Source organism: Aythya ferina (genome assembly GCF_964211825.1).
Source record: "Aythya ferina genome assembly, chromosome: 7".
NCBI classification, from domain to species: domain Eukaryota; kingdom Metazoa; phylum Chordata; class Aves; order Anseriformes; family Anatidae; genus Aythya; species Aythya ferina.
In genome coordinates this window covers 30,075,735-30,098,897 of record NC_140302.1, presented here as the reverse complement: position 1 = coordinate 30,098,897, position 23,163 = coordinate 30,075,735, and the positions used below count along the sequence as shown (strand labels likewise).

General features: G+C 35.8%; 1 protein-coding gene across 10 annotated transcripts in view; it reads right to left on the bottom strand.

The window, feature by feature from the left end:
* The window catches only part of ATRNL1 (attractin like 1), a 493,132-nt gene that overhangs the window by 42,442 nt on the left and 427,527 nt on the right, over positions 1-23,163 (bottom strand). For all 10 annotated transcript variants that reach the window (XM_084525843.1, XM_084525838.1, XM_084525845.1 and 7 more), the window contains one exon: positions 13,430-13,544. In XM_084525843.1, coding sequence (XP_084381969.1) covers positions 13,430-13,544 — 115 coding nt within the window. Of the gene's footprint in view, positions 1-13,429; positions 13,545-23,163 lie in introns of those variants that run through there.

Below are 23,163 nucleotides of genomic sequence, written 5' to 3'. Positions count from 1 at the left end.
ATACCTGTATATCTAGGCACAGTGCTATACCTAGATAGTAAAGGAATAATGTAGAGAGATGCAGAGGTCAGCCCTAGTCTCATACAGATAATACTGGCCTGGATGTACTATGTTTATCAGGATGTGAGTTGACACACAGACATCCCTGAACTATACTCCCTTTAGCCTTCAGTTCAAGAATTATGAAGCAGAACTGTCCAGGGTGTGCAAATAAGAGAAGTTGAGGTGTCACAGTAAAAGAAGATGTCCTAACAGGCAACTTCTCTTCCACAGCTGATGTGAGCTCCTTAACACCAACCTTCAGCTCTCTGTGGTGGTTTGAGTTAACATCTTTGCTAGATCCAAACTAGCTCTTTCAGAAGGTTATTTCTAGTGATTTCATAGTCAAGGAACTGTTAATTCACAACCAGAAAGGATGCCATACAAACTCGCTCTTATTACAAGACAGAAAGTATCCTGTTGAGATGTATTTTCCCAAGTTTTCCATTCAATTTTCTTAACAGCAAGTTTTGAGCTTTAAACCCTATGCCTTTTCCTTTGTACTTACAATACAGTAATTGAATATATAGAGTACAGAGTGTAGTTCTTCTTCCATCCTTCATCTTAAAAGTGTTTTACTTAATGATAGTTATATTAATTTATTTGTGACCATAGGCTTTAAACCTAGCTTCCTACAATAGTTGCACAATATTGATTGAAGAAATCAAATTATTCTAGAAATTGGGCAGCTCCAAACTTTTAAGAGCTACTTTTAAGAGAGGACTGTCCCTATCATGGTTTTAAACTGCTAACAACAGAAAACCCTGACATCCTTCTGTCAACATTTTCCTGAACCACAAATTGCTCATGCATTAGAAATTCACTTGAAATGCCATAAAAAGGCTGTGAAGTAAATGTATTCCTGAAGACTGGGTCTGCAAGCCAGTGTAATTTCAGAAAACACCATACAGGCTGAAAAGACAGCCGATGCAAGGACTGAATTTAACTATAGATGATAACTCAATTTATTTTCTCTGTAGTCTAGTAACTCAATAAGTCTTTAATGGTTTCATAAATAAACAGATGGATGCCATCAAATGCCACAGAATGATAAATCTGATTGGTCTCTATATAATTTTGGATGGCTTTATACCAGAAATAGACAGTAGAAGCATTTTAGCCCAAGAGAGTGATAAAATAAATGTGGGAAGATAGATTATAAGCAATTGCATTGTCCCAGTGATGAATGAAACTTTCCATGATGGTATGACTACGAATCAGGACAGGTCTCAATGTAACTATTTCTAGTAGTGGATTTGAACAGATTTGTCTTCTGTTGATAAAAAGGTGCTTTTTTTTTACGGAATTCAAAGTTAGAGGAAGGAGAAATAGGTGATGGGACCCCTGCTGAAAGATTTAAATCATATGTAACTTTAGCCTTGAAAGGTTTATGGTTCTAATTTAACTGTAAACCATCTGCTTCACCTACTGTATGTTGACTGAACATAACATAATATAAAAGCAGGCCACCAATTTCCAATAAGAAGGACACTTATCATCTAATCTGTCACTTACAGGGATTTCTTCACATTACCTAATTTTGCAACTCAACTAGACATCTGTTGGATCCTCAAAATTTAACAGTACAATTAAAATCAACTGCTTGTTTTTCTGGTAGGACCACGGCCAAATAAGATCATCAGTTAAAGGGAAACTGCACATTCATATGGGCTGAATGCAGACAAGACAGGTCCCATTACTGTGTATTTCCTATGTAAGAAGCAGTGGGTCTTCATATCAAGAGTGTTCTAACACTTGCATTAGAAAAAAACACTGATGAATAGCATAATCTGATTACTAGAAGTTTGTGTGAAAAAATCATACTAGCTAAAGTTATTTTTGTTTGTTGCTTGTTTGCTTTTAGGATTTCTACTAAAAACGACAAATACCATACAACCTGCAATGTTTTTCAGCTGTGTAAAGCTTAATCTTGCAGAGTACCTAAGAGTCTGCCTAGAGGACAGTCAAACTGAAGATCTAACTTCTTCCTATGTATGAATTACTTTATTTTTTTTTCTTAACATCCTATCAATTTCACTCTATGTAAATCCTGCCAATCCTGTGGCCTACCCACATCACTGAACAGGCATGAATCTCACTGGAAAATTATGCTAAAATGTATACCTTTTATCTAAATGCAGTGTGCAAGAACTTTGCACTTTGTACTTTGATGGACAGACATTATAAAAATAATCAATCTGTCTGACCATTCAGTGTCTAAAGGCAGATTAGCATTTCTGTTTCTAATGAGTATGAATGATTAAACTGTTTTCCATTTCTCTCCCTTTTGGACTTGGGATCAGACTCATTAGACACCACTGAGCCTATGCTAACACTATGTATAGCACTCACCCAGTCATAAGGCATGCTGCTCATTTTACAAATAGGCTTTAAAAGAGGTACCATGCACCCAGAAGAAAAAACATATCAGATAATACAGGATCACATCCAGTATAGGATTTCAAAGCCTAAAAAAAGAAAATAGGACCAAGCTCTGTAAACTACCAGTTTGTTTAGAAGAAGTGATCATGGTAATGCAATTCGATCAGCAAGAAAAAAAGGGCCAAAATATTCTCCACCTTTCCACATGGAGCCCATTGTAGGATCCTAAGGCTTCTGCTGCCATATGACAATGTAGGGAGTACAAGGGAATGGGCTATTTCCATTAATCTCACCCAGACTCTCCAAGGGAAAAATCACTGCTAGAAATCTGTCCCCTTTTTACATCAAGAGAAAAGCAGATAGTTCCGGTTGAATTGCAATACATTCATCAGGAAAAACCCTTGACTCTTCCATGACTTCCAATGAATACATTACCACTATGCTACATAGAAGCCAATGAACTTCTAAAGGAATGAGGCTAGGCACAGTTTCTGAATGCAGAAACCCTATGAAAGCAGATAAAAAGGATCGAACTACAAAGGAGGCTGTGTTTTAGAGGTAAAAAAATGTAGAAGTGAAATAAGAATTGCCAAAAATCAAGCTGAGTTGAACCTTACAAATGGTTTATTAAAACAAATACCTAAAGGTTTTCACTGTATAAATAAAACAAAAGAGAGGGAGGAAAATAAAAGGAAGAATCACTACGTAGCAAGAATGAGATAGAGATCAATTTTTTTTCTAGATATTGTCCCAGAACTGAGTGCATTATTTGATGGTTTTCAAGGAGTAAGATAATGTTTATCGAAGAAGATACAATACCAGTGATAATGGAATGAGGGTATGGAAATTGAAACAACACAAGCTTTATGCATTGACATTAGAGTAATCAGAACACTAGTTCTGTAAGAATGCAAAAAAAATAAAGGCTGGTAACAGGGATTTTTAGTAATCTGTCATGACAAATGCAGGGCATTTAAATTGAGAAAAGTAAGTGCTATTTATTTCATACTAAAAATTGTCTAGATTAAAAAAGGAAAAAAATATTCTGTTCGTTACTGATCAGATTCAGCTACATGATACTTGGCAGAAAAGCATAATTAAAGTCAGGTAAATGAAAGTGGGAGGGGGGGGGGGTTCAAGATGCAACAACATTTCATCAAAGATTCTGCCAGAACAACCTGATAGCTTTCTACAATATGTTAACTGATTTTCTAGATAAGAACATGCAAAAGATTATTCTATATAGATTTTTGAAAGGTATTTTATAGTGTGGGATATTATCAATGGACACAAAAATGATAGATAGTACAGGGATTATGGAGAGCAGACAAGTGCATGAAGGAGAGAAAATAGAGTAGTTACAAAGAAGGAGGCTGGTGAAGGTATAGCATTGCAACAAGAATCAATCCTCTGACCAGTCTTGTTTAATATTTCCATTAAAAATCTTGCCATAAAAGTAGGAGCATGCTGCTGAAATTCAATCATGAAAAACATTGGTATGTATCATCAATACAGAAAGGAATAGAATATAAAACAGAGAGAGATGCGTGACCTCAAGAATTCAAGCAATATAAATGCACTCATATTCAACTGTGCATATTCAAACTTGTATTTTGGAACAAGCAGAAACTTATACACTAGAAGCTCATTGTTTGAAAAAGAGAAGAAGGGCAGGGATGTAAGAAGTTGGCTACAGAATGACAAGTTGGAAAAGGGTACAGTTGTTAAAAAAAAAAAGGAAAGAAAAAGTAAATGTTAAACGGAATAATGGAGTACAGCAAGGAAATGTAAGTGCCATTGGGTAAGGCCAGATGGGACTTCACATGGCACTCTCAGTACAACCTGGCAATGCAAAGTAAAATCAAAACAAAACAAAACACTGAACTAAAGCTGAAACTGGGACAGTGCTATAAAGGTGTTCAGATGATTGAATAACATGTTTAAAGTAGAACTTATTTGCCTTAGCCTGGCAAAAATGAAGGTGGAAAAGATATATGTTGTCTGTGTGAAAATATTGTGGGTGATAGATGTCAGGTTGAAAACAGGAATTTGAGATAAAGGATCTCTTCCATCATCACCTCCAGATACATTTAAGTTGGAGATTAGAAGTACTGTAACACTGCTGTTGCGATCAATAGACTGGTCTTCCAATATGAATGGTGAGAAGAGAAAACAATAACCTTGCAGAACCAATAAAAGAGATTATGTGACATAGACCCTGCAATAGGCAAGGTCTGTATTACTGGGTACTTTCTGACTTCTAGGCCTATAGATGTTCAATGTCCTGAGTGTTTCAGCTGATGGTCAACTGGCAGATATGTTTGAAGGATGATGATTCTTTGACAGCTACAAGTTTAAGACCATGAGTATCCACTATTGTCTCTGTAGTCTTCGTAATGAGTGAGGAGGGGAACTTGGCAAATTGCCATCTGGATGCAACCTGAAAATGGCTCATCCATCACCATGAACAATTGAAGAGATGTACATGACTGGATTTATATTTCAGTGTTCAGAACTTCATCAGATATTAAAAGTGCAAAAGTCCCCAAGAGGGGAAAAAAAATGTATTTCTCTGGAGGACAGTGACCATTTTGGCTTCAACAATGAATAGCTAGTTGTCAAAGAAGTGTTCATGGTAGTATTTAACAGTTTTTTATTAAAATGTCTCATTTTATTGAGTTCTTCTAGGCCAGGAAATCCAGTGATAAAGTTGTAAAACAATCATCTCAACCTCCTCTGTTTGTTCTCCCCGCTCTTGCTTCTCCCCCCCTCCTCATTTCATAGCTATATAGCATGCAGCTTTTATTGGCAATAAGTAACATTTGCCAAGATTTGTGGAAGACACATTGCTAACATTATGCAGTATGTTCTTCATTTTAAATTGTTTACATCCTTTTTTTTTTTTTTTTTTTTTCTTTTTCAAGTAAATTTTACAGAAATAAAAAGGAATCAAGGTCCTATGGCTAGAATGATGTAAAAAGTAATTTATAACAGATCCACCTAAAATTATTAAAAATAAGACTAGAAAAAATCAATACCCACTTCATTCTTCATCACTTACAAAGCTTACTATGCTAAGAACCTCAATGCTTTTTAGGTGAAGACTTTATGCAAAAATAATTGCTTTGGGTTTGGGTGGGAATTGCTTTGGGGCTGGGGTGGGAAGCTGGGTGGTTGGCCACTGGGTCTTATTATCTATTTTGTTTTTGCTATTCTATTTTGTTTTTGCTATTGCCATAAATATTTTTTAAGTAATCATCAGCACCATCTGCCACTTACCACTGTGTTCTTTTCACAGTGTCAATACTATAAACACAGTCTGCTCCCTCATTTGATGAAGTGCAGAAGAACAAAATTAAGCAGAAAAGTAATGCCAAAATAGGCCTTACTATTTAAAAGAAAGCAACTCCATCAGTAAAATAGTATTCAAAATAGATTATTTCAGTCTCCACTAGGTCTTAAAGAGCTGTTTTGCCAAGGATCTCCAGTTAACAAAAAACTCTAGAATTTACTTATTCTATCATACCATTTGACAAACTGATTTGTCTATAAATTGGAGTTACTGCTTAGTATGTCAATTATAGTTTTAGTTGTAGTCATTCATCTTTTACAAAGACTATTTTGATTTTCTCACACATTTTAACTTTTCCTGTTTTTTGAGCATTTCACTAGCAACATATTGTTAGCTAAGAGAGAGACTCCTTCAATGCAATTTCCAAAATGTATTTCTGTACTAAATGTTTTAGTCATGCCTTACATTAGAGAGAGAGAGAGAGACTAAACTCAATCTTCAGACTAGACAGTAAAGGTAAGTTTTTAACAAAATCCTGTTCCATATCAAGACATTCAAATGAGTACAAGCATGCACCTCTGTAAGCTGAGCTATGTAAACTGACACTGTGATTCACACCTTGAAGGCATCATTCCTATAATGCAGATGTAAAGTATTTTCTGGAGACAGGTTTCTACTTTTGTATTTTTTCTTCCCAGGAGTGGTGAAGAAAAAGAGAAAAAACTTTTTATATGAGCCCTGCATTCCTTTTCTAGGTTAAACTCTTCTAACCATTGCGCATTGAAGACTTCTCTTTTGTCTGTAGTTACTAGTCCATATCTGCCTTCAAAATGCTGTGTGCAGTACATGTGGTGGTTTTACCTTGCTGCACAGCTGAACTCCACCACGACCACTCTCTCACTCCCCCTCCTTATAAAAAGCAGGAAAGAAGAAAGTATGCTGGAAAGGAAAGAAAAAAAATCAACTCACGGGTTGAGATAAGGATAATTTAATTAAAGGGAAAAGGAAGAGAGGAAACAAACAAACAAGCAAAGGCTGCATAGAAGCACAGAGGGAGAGAAAATAAATTACCCTCTATTTCCCATCAATGAGTGATGTTCAGCCATGTCCCAGGAAGCAGAGCCTCAATACATGTAGCAATTTTTTGGGAGGATGGATGTTCTCATAATGAGAGCACCCCCTCTCCTTCTCCTTCCCCACCCAGTACACTGCTCTCAGTAGTTATGTGCTAGGTCTGGATGGGTTGGAATTAGCATTCCCTGCAGCAGCCCCTCCAGTGCTGTGCTCTGCACTTGTAGCTAGAGCAGCATTGGTATCACATCAATGTTTTGTCTATTGGTGAGCAGTGCAGGCACAGCACCAAGGCTCTCTCCACCTGTTCCCCCACCACAGGCCAGTAGGCTGGGGGTGGACAAGAAGTGGGGAGGGGACATCACCAGGGCAGCCGACCTAAAATGACCAAGGGATATTCCACATCATATGATGCCACACACAGAAAGAAAGAAAGAAAGAAAGAAAGAAAGAAAGAAAGAAAGAAAGAAAGAAAGAAAGAAAGAAAGAAAGAAAGAAAGAAAGAAAGAAAGAAAGAAAGAAAGAAAAGAAGAAAAGCTGGGTAAGGAGAAGGAGGTCTCTCATTATCACACACAGAATCACAGAATTTCTAGGTTGGAAGAGACCTCTAGATCATTGAGTCCAACCTCTGACCTAACACTAACAAGTCCTCCACTAAACCATATCACTAAGTTCTACATCTAAATGTCTTTTAAAGACCTCCAGGGATTATGAAGACATCTGTCCTCCCAAACCACTATGTGTATTGAGGCCCTACTTCCCAAGACATACTCGACCACCACTCATTGATGGGAAGTAGAGAATAATTAATAATTACTTTTTCTCTCTTTGCTTCCGTGTGACTTTTCCCTTTAACTAAATTATCCTTATTTCTCTCTGAGGAAAGGGAGTGAAAGCAGTTGTGGTGGAATTTAGCTATCCATCAGGGTGAAACCCCCAGAAGTTAATGCCATTCTTTATATAGCATGAAATATATAACCAGCATAAGCACTGTTCTAAAAGAGACACCTTGCCAACACTACTTGCCCTGTCTACTAGCTACCTGACATCACAGCATACATACATCTGTTGAACCCTTAAGTGTTGTTTTCCAGTCTGAACAGAGTCCACACAAAGGACAAAGATTAATGAACTGGTCCCCTGCTCTAAGCGGGATCAAGCCTCAAGACTTTTTTTTTTTTTCCCCCAATAAAAATTTAACTTTTTCAGAGAATAAGAAAACGTCTGCAAAGAGGAGAAATACTGTATCAGAATAAGCATGTCTCAGAAGACAAAGGATTAAAGCAAGCAAATGAAGCTCTGACATTCACCCTCCTCTCTTCAGCCTTATTGCTGCGGTGAGGCAGGAGGTTTTCAGTAGGCCCACAGATATTCTTCATAATGCAGAATCAGATTCATACACATTTTCTGTATTCCTCGTCTTTTCCCTTTGAGTATATAAAAAATTCTAGACCCGTGATACGCACACACAAACCCTTAATATTTACTCCATACATTACACTGTAGGATACCATTTATACATTAACTTTTTTGTTATTTGTTCTTGCATATTTTTTTTTCCTTAAATACTCTTTAGATAGCCTTCAACATGAGAAAAAGCCATAAAAGATTCAACATAATGATATATAAGACATTCTGTTGTAGTCATTGTCTTCTGCATTGTCTTATTTACGGTACATTTCCATCAACACTGTTAACATTTTTCTACAATAAATTTTTTATTCCTCCTTGTTACACGTGACTTTAAATTGGGTTATTTTGCAATAAAAAGGGATTTAGCAGGGTATGTGTTTTAGCGAGTAGAAATTCATGGGACTTGCTCACCCTTGTCTACAGCTGCCATTTCACTACACACTCAAGACTGCACACATAAGTTCCACATATGGGAATGGGTATTCTTCTCCTTAACATTTAGAAAACACTAACCTATAGTTTTGTTTCAAAGCTTCAGAAAAATTGAGCAATGTCATTAAATATAATATTTATTTCATATTTTAAATAATGCGCCTCTTATAATATGTATTAAATTTTGTATTTTAAACAGTATTAAGAAAGCCTTGTTACTGAAACCCCCATCCAGAGCTAATTGTCTTGTAGAACACTTAATGAGTCGTTATTCATTAAGATGGTGAGTACAGGGAAGGCAGATGGCATGGTAATTTTATTGATTCTGTGATCCTACTGTAGCTTGCTGATTAAGTAGGATTGAATGCCAGTTAGTGTGGACAACATTATATAAAGTTCTGTTTTGATTCACATATATCTGAGAGTAACTTTCAGATGGCACTGTTGGAGAGGCCTACTGAACAGGAAAACTTGCTATCAACATTTATATTTGTAACGATAGAATATTGTATGCAGTCTTTTAGGATGCACATTCTACAACCAGTGGAACAAAAATTTCCTCTGAAATTGCTCTAATAATGACTATAATTTATTTAGTTCTTGATTTATATTTGAAGGTTTTATTTTTCATGTATTAAGTTAGATTTATCTCTTTTAGTCATATAGAAGTTGGATGTCCTTTGTGGTTTAATAGAAAGAGAGAAACGTTCATTCAGAGACCATTCAACTCACCGTCTTAATGGACAAATACCTTTACTGGGTGCTCTACCACTTCTACCTGCTAGGGACATTTTGCCATGTGAAAGTAATGTATCAACATGTAAATAATTCATAAATTGCATCCCTTGATTCTGTATTATTTTGAAGTGCTCCAGAATTCTTATTTCTCCCTTTAGAGTATTTACTATCCTTCAAAAATGCTGAAAACATTTATCACAGAGTTTTATAAACTTTTTCCTACAACACCTTGATACCTCAAAGTGTGGGATTTAGCTGTCTTTAATAATAATGATGACATAACCACAGTTCTTTTAGCAGAATTTATCACACTACCAGGCTATTCTTTCTCTATTGCCCAATGTATCACCAATGTTGTATTAAGACCTTCAAGGAGTTATTCTTGGTCTTGCCACTGCTGCTAATCCATGGGCACATTTTTCTATTAAGTAATTTTCACATTAAGTAATTTATATATTATCTTCATGTTCCTCCTATATTTTTCTCTAGCTTTTGTTCAATACTCTTTGAGATGTATAATTTAGCTCTTTCTAGAGATCTGGTTGCAGCTGCTGTCATTATTAGATCTCTCTTGATATTAAGAAATGTTAAAGCTATTTGAAGCATGGGGTCAGACATTACAACAAGAACAGATGATCTTTAGTTTCCAGTCTATCATAAAACCTGCAGGACATTTGTGTTGTATATCTTCCCACAAGTGGTTTATTTTTCCGCTATACACACACACAGATGCATGCATATTATTATACACATGGATTGTATAAAGAATCCATATTTTCATGAACCTCTGAGTTTTCATCATGTCTGATTGCTCAGGTGCAGTGCCACCAAGGAGACAATTGAAGAATGAGAAAACTATGTTCTATTTGTCTAGCCATGACTGAGAAATTTAGTTTTATCACTGTTAACATTCCTTAATATTTTTCATTTATTGTTTTATTTTATAATTTTGTTCTAATTTCTGCTTTTATCCAAGCAAAATTTAATTTAAAACTAGTTCCTACTCTGGATAAATATAGTTAGATTACCAGTATCCTCTTCTAGTACACCTACCAGAATATATAAGGCCTTCTGTACCACATCTAATGTCATACAATGGAAACATTTATCGACTTTCCAGATTTTCAGGATGTTTAACTGTACAAATTGTTCCATCTTTGAAAAATGTGACTTAGAATGAATACTGTTTCTTTTTTTGCATTAAATTCAATTTTATCAATATTTCACCTGAATCTACATGACCAATCTCTATAAGACCTATCTTGAATCACATATTAATCTTAAATATTTTAATTTCATCAACCCAGTACTGATTTTTATCCTCATAGCACTAGCACTTAGAACTAAACAATACAGAAGTCTTCTGTAAAGATCTGAGCATTTTGTGCAGGATGTAGAGAACACTCAGATCTCCACTGGGACATATGGTCTCTCCTAGAGAAGTTTTTCCCTTGCACAGCCTTTGGCCAAAGCCCACCATCTGTAGTTTCAAGTTTTCTTCCAGCTGCTGATAAAGGTGAAGTATAGAACATATGCTGCAGAAACAGTAACCTTTACATTGGATTTATTATTATTATTATTATTTTTAACATTCAGTGAGACATTGTCCAGAAAATATTTGTTAGCGTAAACCTTGGAAAAAAACAAAATTCACTTTTGAGCAAACTAGAATGTTAGAAGTGTATGGGTATAACTTTAATAACTTCAGAAGAGTGTAGATTAGTTATTTGTGGAAAATATTACATTTTCTTCAAAATCAGGAATGCTAATGCAGAACAATACAGACATTCTCTCTTTGTATTTCAGACACACACACATATAAGAAATGAAACACAGTCTCACACTGTGAACTGAGAATCAGTGTCGTTGACATATCATTCAAATAAATATGTTTGACACACTGTCAGTTTTATCCTAGAATGATCCCAATGAGCTTGAAAATGATTATATGCAAGCAATAGAAGCATCTAAAATTACTTGGAAAGACATAATTACTGAACATACTACTTCCATCCACCTAAGTATCATTGTTTTAACCTAGCTTAGGTCAGAAGGGAAACCAACTGCATAGCAAACATATGTCTGCTGCACAAAACTTCCACATCATTTCAAATAACTTGGCACAGTTCACAGCATCTGCTCCCAGGAAGCCCAGGAAAGAAGCAGCAGGTAGTGCTGCAGGACAGGAATGAAGTGAATTAGTAGAGCTACAGGTATGCCAACAAACTTGCATAATAGCTTCTGCCTAGACTATGCATGGTTACATACAGTGAAAACAGTCCATGAGTACCAAAATTCATTACACTTAAGAAAAATGATTATAGGAATATAATCTAATGCTTGAATCACCATGGTTGCATACCTCAAATGTTCCTATTTGCTTTTGACCCTGAACAAAGTAGAAAATAGAGGACATAATGCACTTTAAGAATAGGTATATTCTTCCACGTGTTGAGAATCTTTGAAAATGACACATCTGTTGCATTGCTGAACCCAACTAATGTTTGAAAAGCCTACTCCCTCCATGCCTCATGTGCAGCACAGAACAGCAATTACTTAAAAAAACTATAAATAGTAAATAGAAACTGATTATGATATAACTAGTTAAGCACATTTTGCTACAGAAGAGCACATCATAGGTAAGTTTGAAAACGACAAAAGCATATTAAGCTCCAGTTCAACAATTACTTTTAATTTCCTTTCATAATGTTTTTCCTTGTTGTAAGATTATAAACACCTTTGTTTCTTTTTCATTTCCTTAAAACATGAAGAGGGAATACTTTAAACGTCCTTCCTCCTTCATTGCTGCTGTCAGAGCACTTACATTTATATACTTCCACCAGGAAATGCATTTGTCAAAGTATCAGTAACACTTTCATTTTCATAGCACTTCCAGAAATGATATTCCAAGCCATAAATGACATTTTAAGAACAAAATCCTCATCTCAGGACTCAGGGAAATGCAAACAACAATTAACAAACAAGAGATAGTTATCTGTCCCAAAGGAGAAGAGAGAACACTCAGCTGAGCTTACTTTCAACAAAAGTCACCCAAGTCTGCCCTCATCATCATTACTCAATACTTTCTATCTCTTTAATAAATTTTTGAAGGTTAAAATAACAACTAACTTTTTGGCTCTTAATAATAAAAGTTAGTCCTAAAGCATATTTTCTAGCTTATGAGTATTTGGGGTTCATATCATGCATCTTATTGTTCATTACAAAGGTGTTCATTTTGGCAAACACTCCAGTGAACTCTGAAATAGTAAACTGCTCATCTGTGTAGTGCCAGATCATTGTCTAAATTTTCTTATCATGACCATTTTGTATCATACCATTATAATATCAGTATTTAAAGGATTAAAAATAAATGAATTTATGTATCTGTTGTTTAGAATGTATTTTATAAGAATGGCTGTAATGGTTCTTTACAACAATCTAGCATAGATGAGATAAGGTAGGTTACCATGAGAAGTATTTCCAGGTAATGCAAATGCTGCTTTAAAATGAGCTGGGATCATTTCCAATGTGAACACCTTCCTAATAAAGCAGGCATATTCAGTCAAAAATCCTAGGTTTTATCCAACAGGCATTCTGGGAAATGTTAATATTTTAATTGAATCCTGGTCAGCACAGCACTGGGAATAATTTCTCTTGGTGAAAAGGAACTTAACCAGAAGTTAGTGCACTAAACACTAACTTGAAGTGAGAATAAGCATTGGTATTCCCTTTATAGCTCCATTTACAGTGGCTGAACTGAAATTGCAGAAGTGGCTGCATATGAAAGTGTTTTGTCCTGCGAAAATTCGGTACACAAACATTATTTCAGGAAGTGCTTATGTATGTCATTGCACATCAGCCTTGTTTGATCATTGGGCTTTTTATGTGCTATACCACATCAAATTCCAGCTGAAAATTCCTCATTAAACATTGACCTGCATTAAACACCATGACTGCGTAGCCCCTTGCATTCATAGACTGTGCCATTATTTTGCATCTGCTCAGTTGTCCAAGACTGCATTGCATGAGGACAGAGATAATGCTCACCATCATGAACCTTACCTGACTGACCCGGGGGTGGGACTCCTGATGATCCTCTGGGCAGACATAAAAATACCGTGAGGACAGCTGCTTTGTTTCCTGAACATGGCTCGATAGCAATTGGTTTAGGAGCACCCTGTAAAAGGAAGGCACTTATGTAAAGGTTTATAGGGATTTCAGTTATATTTTCTACTTGTACTTCTTTATTTTAAGGTTCATTGTAACAGCATGAAGATTTTTTTCCCCAATTAGCTCTTTGCATTTAAGCAGATTGTCCTACTTATGTTCATTGACTTAAAAATGGGCTTTAACAGCCCACACTGCAAATCTAATCAAACAGAAAAAATGAAATGATCATAAAGACAACAAAATTATTCTTCTAATTTTATAGCTCACTAAATCTAGCAGTTTCAACTTCTTAGACTTAGAAAATCACAACATATTTTCAGTACACACAGTGGGGTCTGAGAGTACTAGAATTTCCCATATTCTAAGAAGCAGAAGTACCAAGCCTAAAAGAAATGTACTTCATCAACCAGCTGTTACCTAGCCTTCCTGATGTCAAAACTAAAAAATGAGTAGATAGATAGAGATCTGGGAAACTTAAGATCCATCTTAAGTTTCCCAGACCAGTAAGACTTCCTTCTGTCTGTCTTGGTAAGCAAGTGATTTCTGTGAGGCAGGTTCTTTCTGAATGTTCTGCACACACCGAAAACAGGTGCAATGTTACTTTAATTTAAATAAACTTACAAACTCCCTGTGAATGTTGCCTGCATGATTATCATCTTACTTTGTCTCATATACGACTATGATAACAACACTTTTGCTGGTAGGAGGTATGTGCTGTTACTAAGCATCTCTCTCTTATTAGCTATATAGATCTTTTAATTTGCAGTTAGCTGTCAACTGAATGGTTGCTGCCATATTGTTCTCAAGTTACCAAGACTGAGGGTACTAGGAGCTAGGAAGCAGAGCAACCTACAAAGCAATAGAGTAAGTTTCTAATATGACTATTTACAATGTTTTCATATTTACATGTTTCCATATTTTGAGCTCGCTATTAGACAGGCATTTCACTTTTAAGAGCTTAAATGTTTAGTCAACCCTTAAAGATATTTCTGAAAACATTAGGTCAAAATCAGCGTAAGCATTTCTCTCTTTCTTGTTTGTAAATTTTTAGAATGTATGTCATGTTCCAAGGCAAAATACCAGTTTGATGTTTTCATTCAAAATTCAAAGCCACAAAACTTTCCATTTACATGCAAAATGCAAAGTATATATAAAATGTCAACTGATTCAAATATATGAAGAAGAATGATAGTTTAGCTCAGTAAAATACAGTGAAATACTAGATATAAAGAAAACAAAGGAGCTTCCATCATGTGAAGCAATTATCATTTTCTATTTTTCTACATCCCAGTAACCAACATTTATTACTGCTCAGTGGAGATAAGGAAATAGAGAATATTGCAATAAATTGAGCAATAGATAAATATACTTAATTTTACTACCTGGTCATATTTGAAAGGCATGTTTGTAGATTCATTTGAGGTGATAGCATTAAAATAACTTGGGTGAGAAGTGTCATCTAATTTAAAATTGCCGAGACACAGTGATTGATAACCTATATTAACTAAAAACTTACCAAATGATGACACTATAAATGTAAAACCCCAGAAGTTTTAGCTAACAACAGTCACTTTCAAAAAACAGCATAAGAAATGTTTATTAAACTGATTAAACTAAATCTGAGGCATTTAATTTAATTTTCTGTAAATCAGTGGCCAAATGTTTGCCAAAGAAACAGAAGAGGAGAATGGATTCTGTGTTTTCTAAGCTGGTGTATATCCATTGACTTACATCAATCTATGATCAGTAAAACACCTAGACAGGTATTGCTATGTGATATGACTCTATACCAAAAGAAATGCAGAAAGGTGGGTGAAAAGAGCCATACTAAAATTAAAAGCATTGATTGCACACACAGAAAAGCAGTATCAGTGGATTACAGGAAAATAAATGGTGTGGGAAAATTTTCTTAAGGTTTCTTTGACTTATGCTGAAGGGCAATGTAAAAAACAATAAATAAAACTCTTCTGATCATGGCATTAATATAGAAAAGGTCTTGATGGGATCATTCAGATTAGCAGCTAGTTTGTGCCCTGGGCAGTTTAAATCTAATCAGACAAGCATCGGCATAGGGTAATATAATACAACATACCAGTCCTGACAGCAGTCAGTGTAAACCTCTCTGATAACTTCTACTATTCTATGCATTCATTCACTCCTATATATTGCACTTTCAATTGTCAAAATAGATGGCTTCCCAACTGCTCCACCAGGCAGCACCTCCACCTCCCCGAGACCTAAACACATGCCGTTAACTCCAGCACTTTTTCCTAGTTCCCTCTTCCCAACCATCCAGACAGGGATACAGCTCCATGCCAGTTAAGCATAGCTCACTGTCGCCCTGTGCTTCCTACTTCACCTTGTAGCATCCCTGAAACCTGAAAGAGCATTTGCTATTAAAAGAATTAGTATTAGTAGTGCAAATAATGGAGCATTTAAGTCATCTCTCCCGATCTCTCACAAAAGCAAATAAAATAACATGATTCTATTTATGCCTGTCAGTGTTGAAGAGGCATTTGTATAATGCCCTCAATAACATGCTTTAACTTCTGGTTAGCCCTGAAGTAGTCAGGCAGTTGGACTATAGATCATCTTTGAAGATCCCTTCCAATTGAACTATTCTGTTCTATCTTATTTAAAAAGACAGACAAAATGAAATCTTCATTTTAAATTGGAATTTGAAATACAGTATACACAGACATAGCAATGAAAGGAACAAATTTATCATTATGTCTTTTAATTTGATGAAAAATTGTTGAATGATATGTCAAACTGATGTTTTATATTGCTGTGCAGTATATAACCTTTCATTAACATGTCCTGTCAATTTCCGTTTGAAGTTTATATCAATACTTTTCTAAACAAAATTGGAGGAAACTTTCAGATAAATATTTTTTTTTCAGAGGACCTCATCCAAAAATCACATACAGTAGGAATTTTCTATTTGTGCTTAAAAATTCGGATTCTTTATGAAACATTATGACTGAAAAAGGAGACGTATAATCGTACCTCACATCATTTAGATTTGCTAGCAAAAAGCCAGAGAAGCATAGAGCAAATGATAATAATTTAGATTCTCCGAGGTTTGTCAGTTGTTTAAAGATAAATACATAACCATGAATCAAAGTTATTTCCTAGTGACATAACATGTTCTCTGAAATGTACCATTTATCATGCATTTTCCACATTTTTATTTTTTTATTTTTTTTGGAAGAGATAAGGCACATGTTTGTTTGCCCAAAGCACTTAGCTACCGTGATTTACTTACTAGAATTATCAGCTTTTTTTCCCCTACACCAAAAAAAAAAAAAAAAAAGTGACTTCTGCTTTTGCCAAAAAGCACAAATGACAATCACAGAGTTAATAAAACTTTATCAGTAGAATGCAGAATAAACAAATACTTGTCTTATTAAACAACACTTTGCTTTTATATCCCCTTTCTTACACACAACTGACAGAGAAAGAGGTACATCAGGTGGGAATGTGAAAAGGAAGGAGAAGAAAACCAGAAAAGGATAAAAGGGTCAAAGAGTATATATTAATATAATTATTGCTAGTGACAAGAAAAAACTAAGTTAGCAGACGTTGACAACAAAAAAGGGAGAAAATAGGGAATAAAACTGAGAGTAAATAAGAATAAAATTTAAATTTCTACTTAATTATTTAGTCAGAGAACTAAGTGTCAGAAGAATTCTGCCCAAGGTTCACCATTTTTATCAGAGAAAAATTTCTCCACTCTTCAGATTTTTTTCAGAAAATCTAGCTGAAGTCCAGCAGCCTGGGTGAGGTTGTGAGGAATTAATAAGCTTTGGGAAGATTCTTTGCTTGCCCCTGATTTGTTTCTAAAAAAAAGAAATTTTGGCCTTCCCCACTCCCCCACCCCTCCCCTCTCACCACAAAGCACAGATAACAGTACTACTGTTACTGGCATAAAAACAGCCATACCTGAATTAAAACAGTTATTACTATTAAGTTATCACATCTGCTTTGTAGTGACAAGGAAGTAATAAAACAGGTTTATTTTTAATTTAGGTATTGGAAACTCCATCAAACCTTGCATTGTGTTTAAGCACACAGCCCAAGAAAAAAATGGTCAATGTATTCTGCCATTCTTAGCTGGCAGAATGGGCAACAGAAGGCAGCAGCATGAAAGGGTGAGAGGAGCAGGAGAAGGTAACAATGACCAAGAAGATGTTCATAGATCAGCTATAAGAGTTTAGAACCTCTTTGGTTGCAATGAACCAACACTTTAACGTTAATTCTCATCTATCAATTAAAATACTTTCTAAACTATGAATATGGGAAAGGGAAAATTGTAAAGGGTTTTAGTTCCATCTGTATTCCAAGAAGTGGTTTCTTACAGAAGTGCTGTAGAAATTCAGATTTGTGTGTGTGTGTGTTTCTGTTCAGCATTCTAAGTTAGGTACATCCAATTTTTAAAAGTGTGTTATTATACCATAAGACAAATCACGTAAAACTAAATGGCTCCTATCTCTTGCCAAAAAAGCAATTAGAAAATTGAATCAAGGAATTAAGGATTAATGTGAGCATGTTACACCTGTCAGCAGTAATAAGTATTTTGACAAGAACAGAATAAAGTTTGACAATGTGCACAAATACAGATCTGATATATAAATCAAGTATTAAAATATAAACAACTATGCATTAATCACTTCAATGTTTCCTAACTAAAATGGTTTTAGAACTGCTTGCAAGAATTGACTATAAATGAAATTTCATCTCTTCTTTTTTTTTAAAAAAATAAAATTTACTTATTCTTTTTGTTTTAGTAATAAATTATGATGATATAAACTTAGTTTTTAATCATATTATTAATGCAGAATTAGTCAGGTGAATTCCACATAAACTAGGCTTGATGGCTTGGCAAATAAGCAATCCTGTTATGACAGGATTAATACCAGACCTTGAACATAAAAAAGCACTTTTCTGCACCTCAATGTGCAAGACTTCAGAGGGAAGAAAAGAAAACAGGAAACAAAAGACTATGTCTTCTGAAGAGGTAAGGAACGTAGAAAAGAAGGAAGGGTGTAATTCATACAGTTACGTTGCAAGTACGCACATCTTCCTTTTCTCTTACCTTCAGGTTCTTTTCCTGAATTCTTTGGTTATTTTCTGGCTTTCTTGATTTATTTGTAATAAGGAAGTCTCAAATTCAGAAAAGAACTTGAATACTTAGGCTGGATTTTGACCAAATTTAGGTACCTACATGCAAAATCAAGAGCCTTAAAACCCTGTAAATATCGTAGTTTCACTATTAATATTTTCCCAACAGTGGAAACTCTCCTTCACCTGCCCAGGCACATCCTCATCTCTCTTACACCTACTCAGGATACATTGGCATTTCTGCAACTCTCCTAGATGTGGAGCTTGAGCTGAGAAGCTGTTTGGTAAAACACATTTATCAAATGAGGCTTTACAATACACTTGTGGCCACTTTCTTTTAAAATACAGCTGAAGTCAGAGGCAGCTCTGTTCTTCACAGAAAAACATGTTCTTCTTGTTCTCCTGGTTTTCCTGTTCTGCATTTAGTAAATGTTTGTTTGAGGTAAAATACTCCAGGCTATAGTTAAAGATGGAGAGCAAAATTCTGTGAATGGTCTGACTGTCTCCAGTGGAGTAAAGGCAGACTTTTGAACAGTGCAGAAGAGGAAAAGAAAATTGATCCCCTCAAGTTCGTAGAACTGCATTGATGTAATTTGTTTGGGGCTTTTTTGGCTATTTTGCTGGAGAAACTCCAAATGTCATTAGCACAGCTATCCTGCCAAGAAGAGAGGACAGGCAACTCTCACCAGAAGCCAACCCCCATCCTGTCCCCACCTGACTTCCCCAAAGTTTATTTGCCAAGAGAAGCAAAACCAATGGTACTGGACAGTACCATTAATGAGAAAGGAACAAGATGGTGTCCACTCCTTCCAGCAGCATCTTACTGCTTTAACAGCTCCTGCTGCTGCCCTGAAGCACCTGGCACACCTGAAACAAGGCAATGCCTCAGATAGAAACAGAGACTGTAATCAGTACTTCTGTTTTCTTTGACTATCGGTGTTATACTGCATTGCTATTCTAAATGTTGGGTATGCATGAACTAACAGTCATTAAAATTCTTCTTCTGAATATGAGCTCAGCTACCCAAAATTTTTGACAATTTTCTCTGCAGATTTATGTGAGGAGTAATCATAGAATAGTTTGGGTTGGAAGGGACCTCTAAAGACATTGCAGTTCCTACCCTCCTGCCATGAGCAAGTACACCTCCCACGAGACCAGGCTGCCCAAAGTCCCATCCAGCCTCGCCTTGAACACTTCCAGGGATGGAGTATCCATAGCTTCTCTGGTCAGCTTGTTCCAAGTGCCCTCATAGTAAGGAATTTCTTCCTAATATCTAATCTAAATCTACCCTTTTTGTTTAAAACAGTTACCTCTTGTCCTATCACTACACTTAACGAGCCTTAATGACTGCAACAGGAAAAAAAATGCCTTCACCAAATATTGTTTATGCTCTTGCAGATGTACCTTTTAGGAAATACTGCTACAGAATCAATCAGCAAAGCCACAACTCTGGCCAGCACAGGAAGTGACAGTTCTTCATATGACCCTAGGGTTCTACTGAAATTATAGGTATTCACTAAAGATTTTCACTGCATCCATCCCACAGAGTTCCTTTCACAATTAGTGAGTGGAAAGCTTTAACTCAGCTTAACCTGCAAGAATGGCCCAGAGCCTAAGAATTATCAATGCTTTGTGGTTCTGCACTGCAGTGTCTCTTGCTTGAGGATCTCTTAATGATTTATAACCCTAGTTAATGAGGTCTCACCCAGGTAAGGTGCATATCCACTTTACCTAGAGCAGTAAAAGCTGAAAAGCATGGCTTTGACTATCTTAAAATTCTTCCACCTATACTGGAGAACGCTTGAGGCAACTGCCTTGATCCTGCAAATCACCAAGCCAGCACTGATTTCCTGGGAGGAGTCTATCAGCTCTCCTTGACCTTCAGGAGGAGCTAGTATCCTCTGAAAATTTCTATAGCAGCTGATGGAGCTAAGACCAACAAGCTAATGTAAAGGAATAAGACCAATATCATTACACTAACATTTCAACATTTCTTACAGATCTATTTTTTTTTTTTTACAATGAATTATCTTTTCAAACCAATTTTGCACCATTCTTTCAGCAGAATATAAATCTCAGTTAATTTCCTCATTTCAAAATAGCCATGGAAATCTTACACATATTGGTGTATTACTTTCCACAAGAAAAACAGTGGGAATTAGAAATAAAAAGAACACAGTATAATTTAACAAGCTGTGATTATGGTAGCAGTGATCAAAACACATTGTTATCCTTCAGCTTATTGTTTTACCTCTCTGTTGTAACTATACCAATATGTACTAATAGGTTGCATTCTTTTTGCAGTCTTCTGATTAGAATGGTTGTCAGTTATCAAAGGTTATGTACTAATGTTGAATTTATGTATCAATTTGAAAGTGTTTTTACGCAGAAGAGCTGTATTTCTATTACATGAACCATATTTATTTGAAAAAAAAAAAAAAAAAAAAAAAGTATATTTATTTGCAACAAAGTTATTCTGTCTCAGTTCACCTAATAAGAGACTTCATTTCAAAAGCTAATACTGTTTAAGATAGCACTTCACTAGCAAGAGAGTTGTGAATTAAGACTAAGCTACAAGGAACACTTGCATTTCAATGGGGTTTCCAGAAAGAACTCGAAGCCAGGTTTCCTATTAAAGCTTGCATCCATTTGCCTAGAGGTGTTTTTGTTTGTTTCCTTGAATTGTGACACTAATGTGAACCATCCGGCAATTTCCTTGACTTTCACAACTGGTTGAATGGAATGCAAAACACAAGTTAAATCAAAACATCAGATGGCTGTAAGGCATGTTGTATTTCATTTCTTTTCTGTGTGTTCATGTATACAGTTTCCTATCTATTCATACTGTTAAATAAACTTGGGTTTACTTTACTGTTATATCTTTCCCACTCATAAGAGCAATTTCAGGTTAATCTGCAAAATATTGGATGTAACTTCCAGTGGAAGGTGTGCGTAGCAATTGTACTGGATTACTGCCAGAGGAGTCCCCAAGAGCCTCCAGAACACTCTCCTATTAAGCTGTCTGAGTCTGATTAAAGGTTGGCAATGCTAGTGTCCAGTTTGTGAAAAGAAATTTGTCTTGGCAGCAGCTAGCTAGATCCTGTTGGGAAAAACATCTGAGACCCTATGTCTGTGGCATATACCAAGCATCATGTATCCTCAGATACTTTCCTGTAAACACTTCTTCCTACTGCCATTTCAAATTCTGTAAGTCAAAGTGGTGTTGTGCAGTGAAGTGATGCTAATGGGCATTTGTTTCCCAGATGGGTATATCTGTTGGATCTCCAAGGATTAGAAACAAGAAGTGGAAAATTTCATTATTCCTTCACAATTCAGCCTTAAAGGCTCACGTCTATGAAAACTTACATTTTTACTGCTGACAAATCACTGACAGCCCATCACTGTTAGAACTTTGGCTGATCAATTAAAACCAGATTGTTGCTGCTGTGCATCCCAGTGAGTTACTTTACCACCGATTGCCTGCAAGAAGAAGACATGGTCCCTCCGTAACCACTTCTGCCTTTTCAGTGTGAGAAAGATGAAGTATCAGGTGCAGTTTAAATTCTGTGTAACTTGCAGGCTAAAAAGGGTGGCTGTGGTGTCTGGCATCAGGGGAATTCTGAGCTCAGGATAAGCACGGTGCAGGTTAGTTTCTTTGGGAGCAAAAGCAAACTGATTCAGCTACAGATTTCTAATATGTACATTAGGCAGAAAAACTTGGGCTGTCTTTTACTTGGGGTAGATCATAAAATTTCAATCTGTCATTGCTACAATGACTCTAGGAGAGAATTGAAAAGTTCTGACTAGAAGGTGCCTGTGCAGCATTCTAGAATCGTTAAAAATATGGTTTAATTATGAATTAGGAGATCTATACCAGACTTGAGAGGTTAGAAAAGGCAAGTAGCCTCAAATTATTGTGCTGTATTTTGCATTTCTTGCAAAGAAAATATAGTACACCATATGCCATCCATAATACATCCTTAGTGAACTTTTCTTCTGCAATGTCTTTTAAGGTTCTTTTGTAACCTCCTGGCCACATGCAGGATGCTTAGTGAATGATAAATTAAAACATTTATACCTGGAATCATAATAATAATAATAAAAAGAACTAAATCAAGACACATTGTGAAAGCTAGCTGTCAGCAGAACGGATTAAAGTGCAAACTTAGCAATATTCTTAATGCAAGAAAAAAAATACTAATAGCACCAGAATAACAAATGACTTTCTATCACTTTCTATCATGACAATATACACAGATCACAGCCTACAGAACATAGGGAAGACATGAACTGAATGCCTCAAAGCATGACATAGCATTTCTTTTGATTGTCCTATAAAATGTGTTCTTTTTAAATGCCAGAACATCATTCTGAAACAAATTACCCCACTGTTTAAGATCTGTAAGCACAATGAAGTTTTTGTGACACATGACCATGTGTTGGATATTGTGCATAAGATAATAGCTGCTCCAGCAGCAGGAAGAAGAAAAAATCAGACTTGT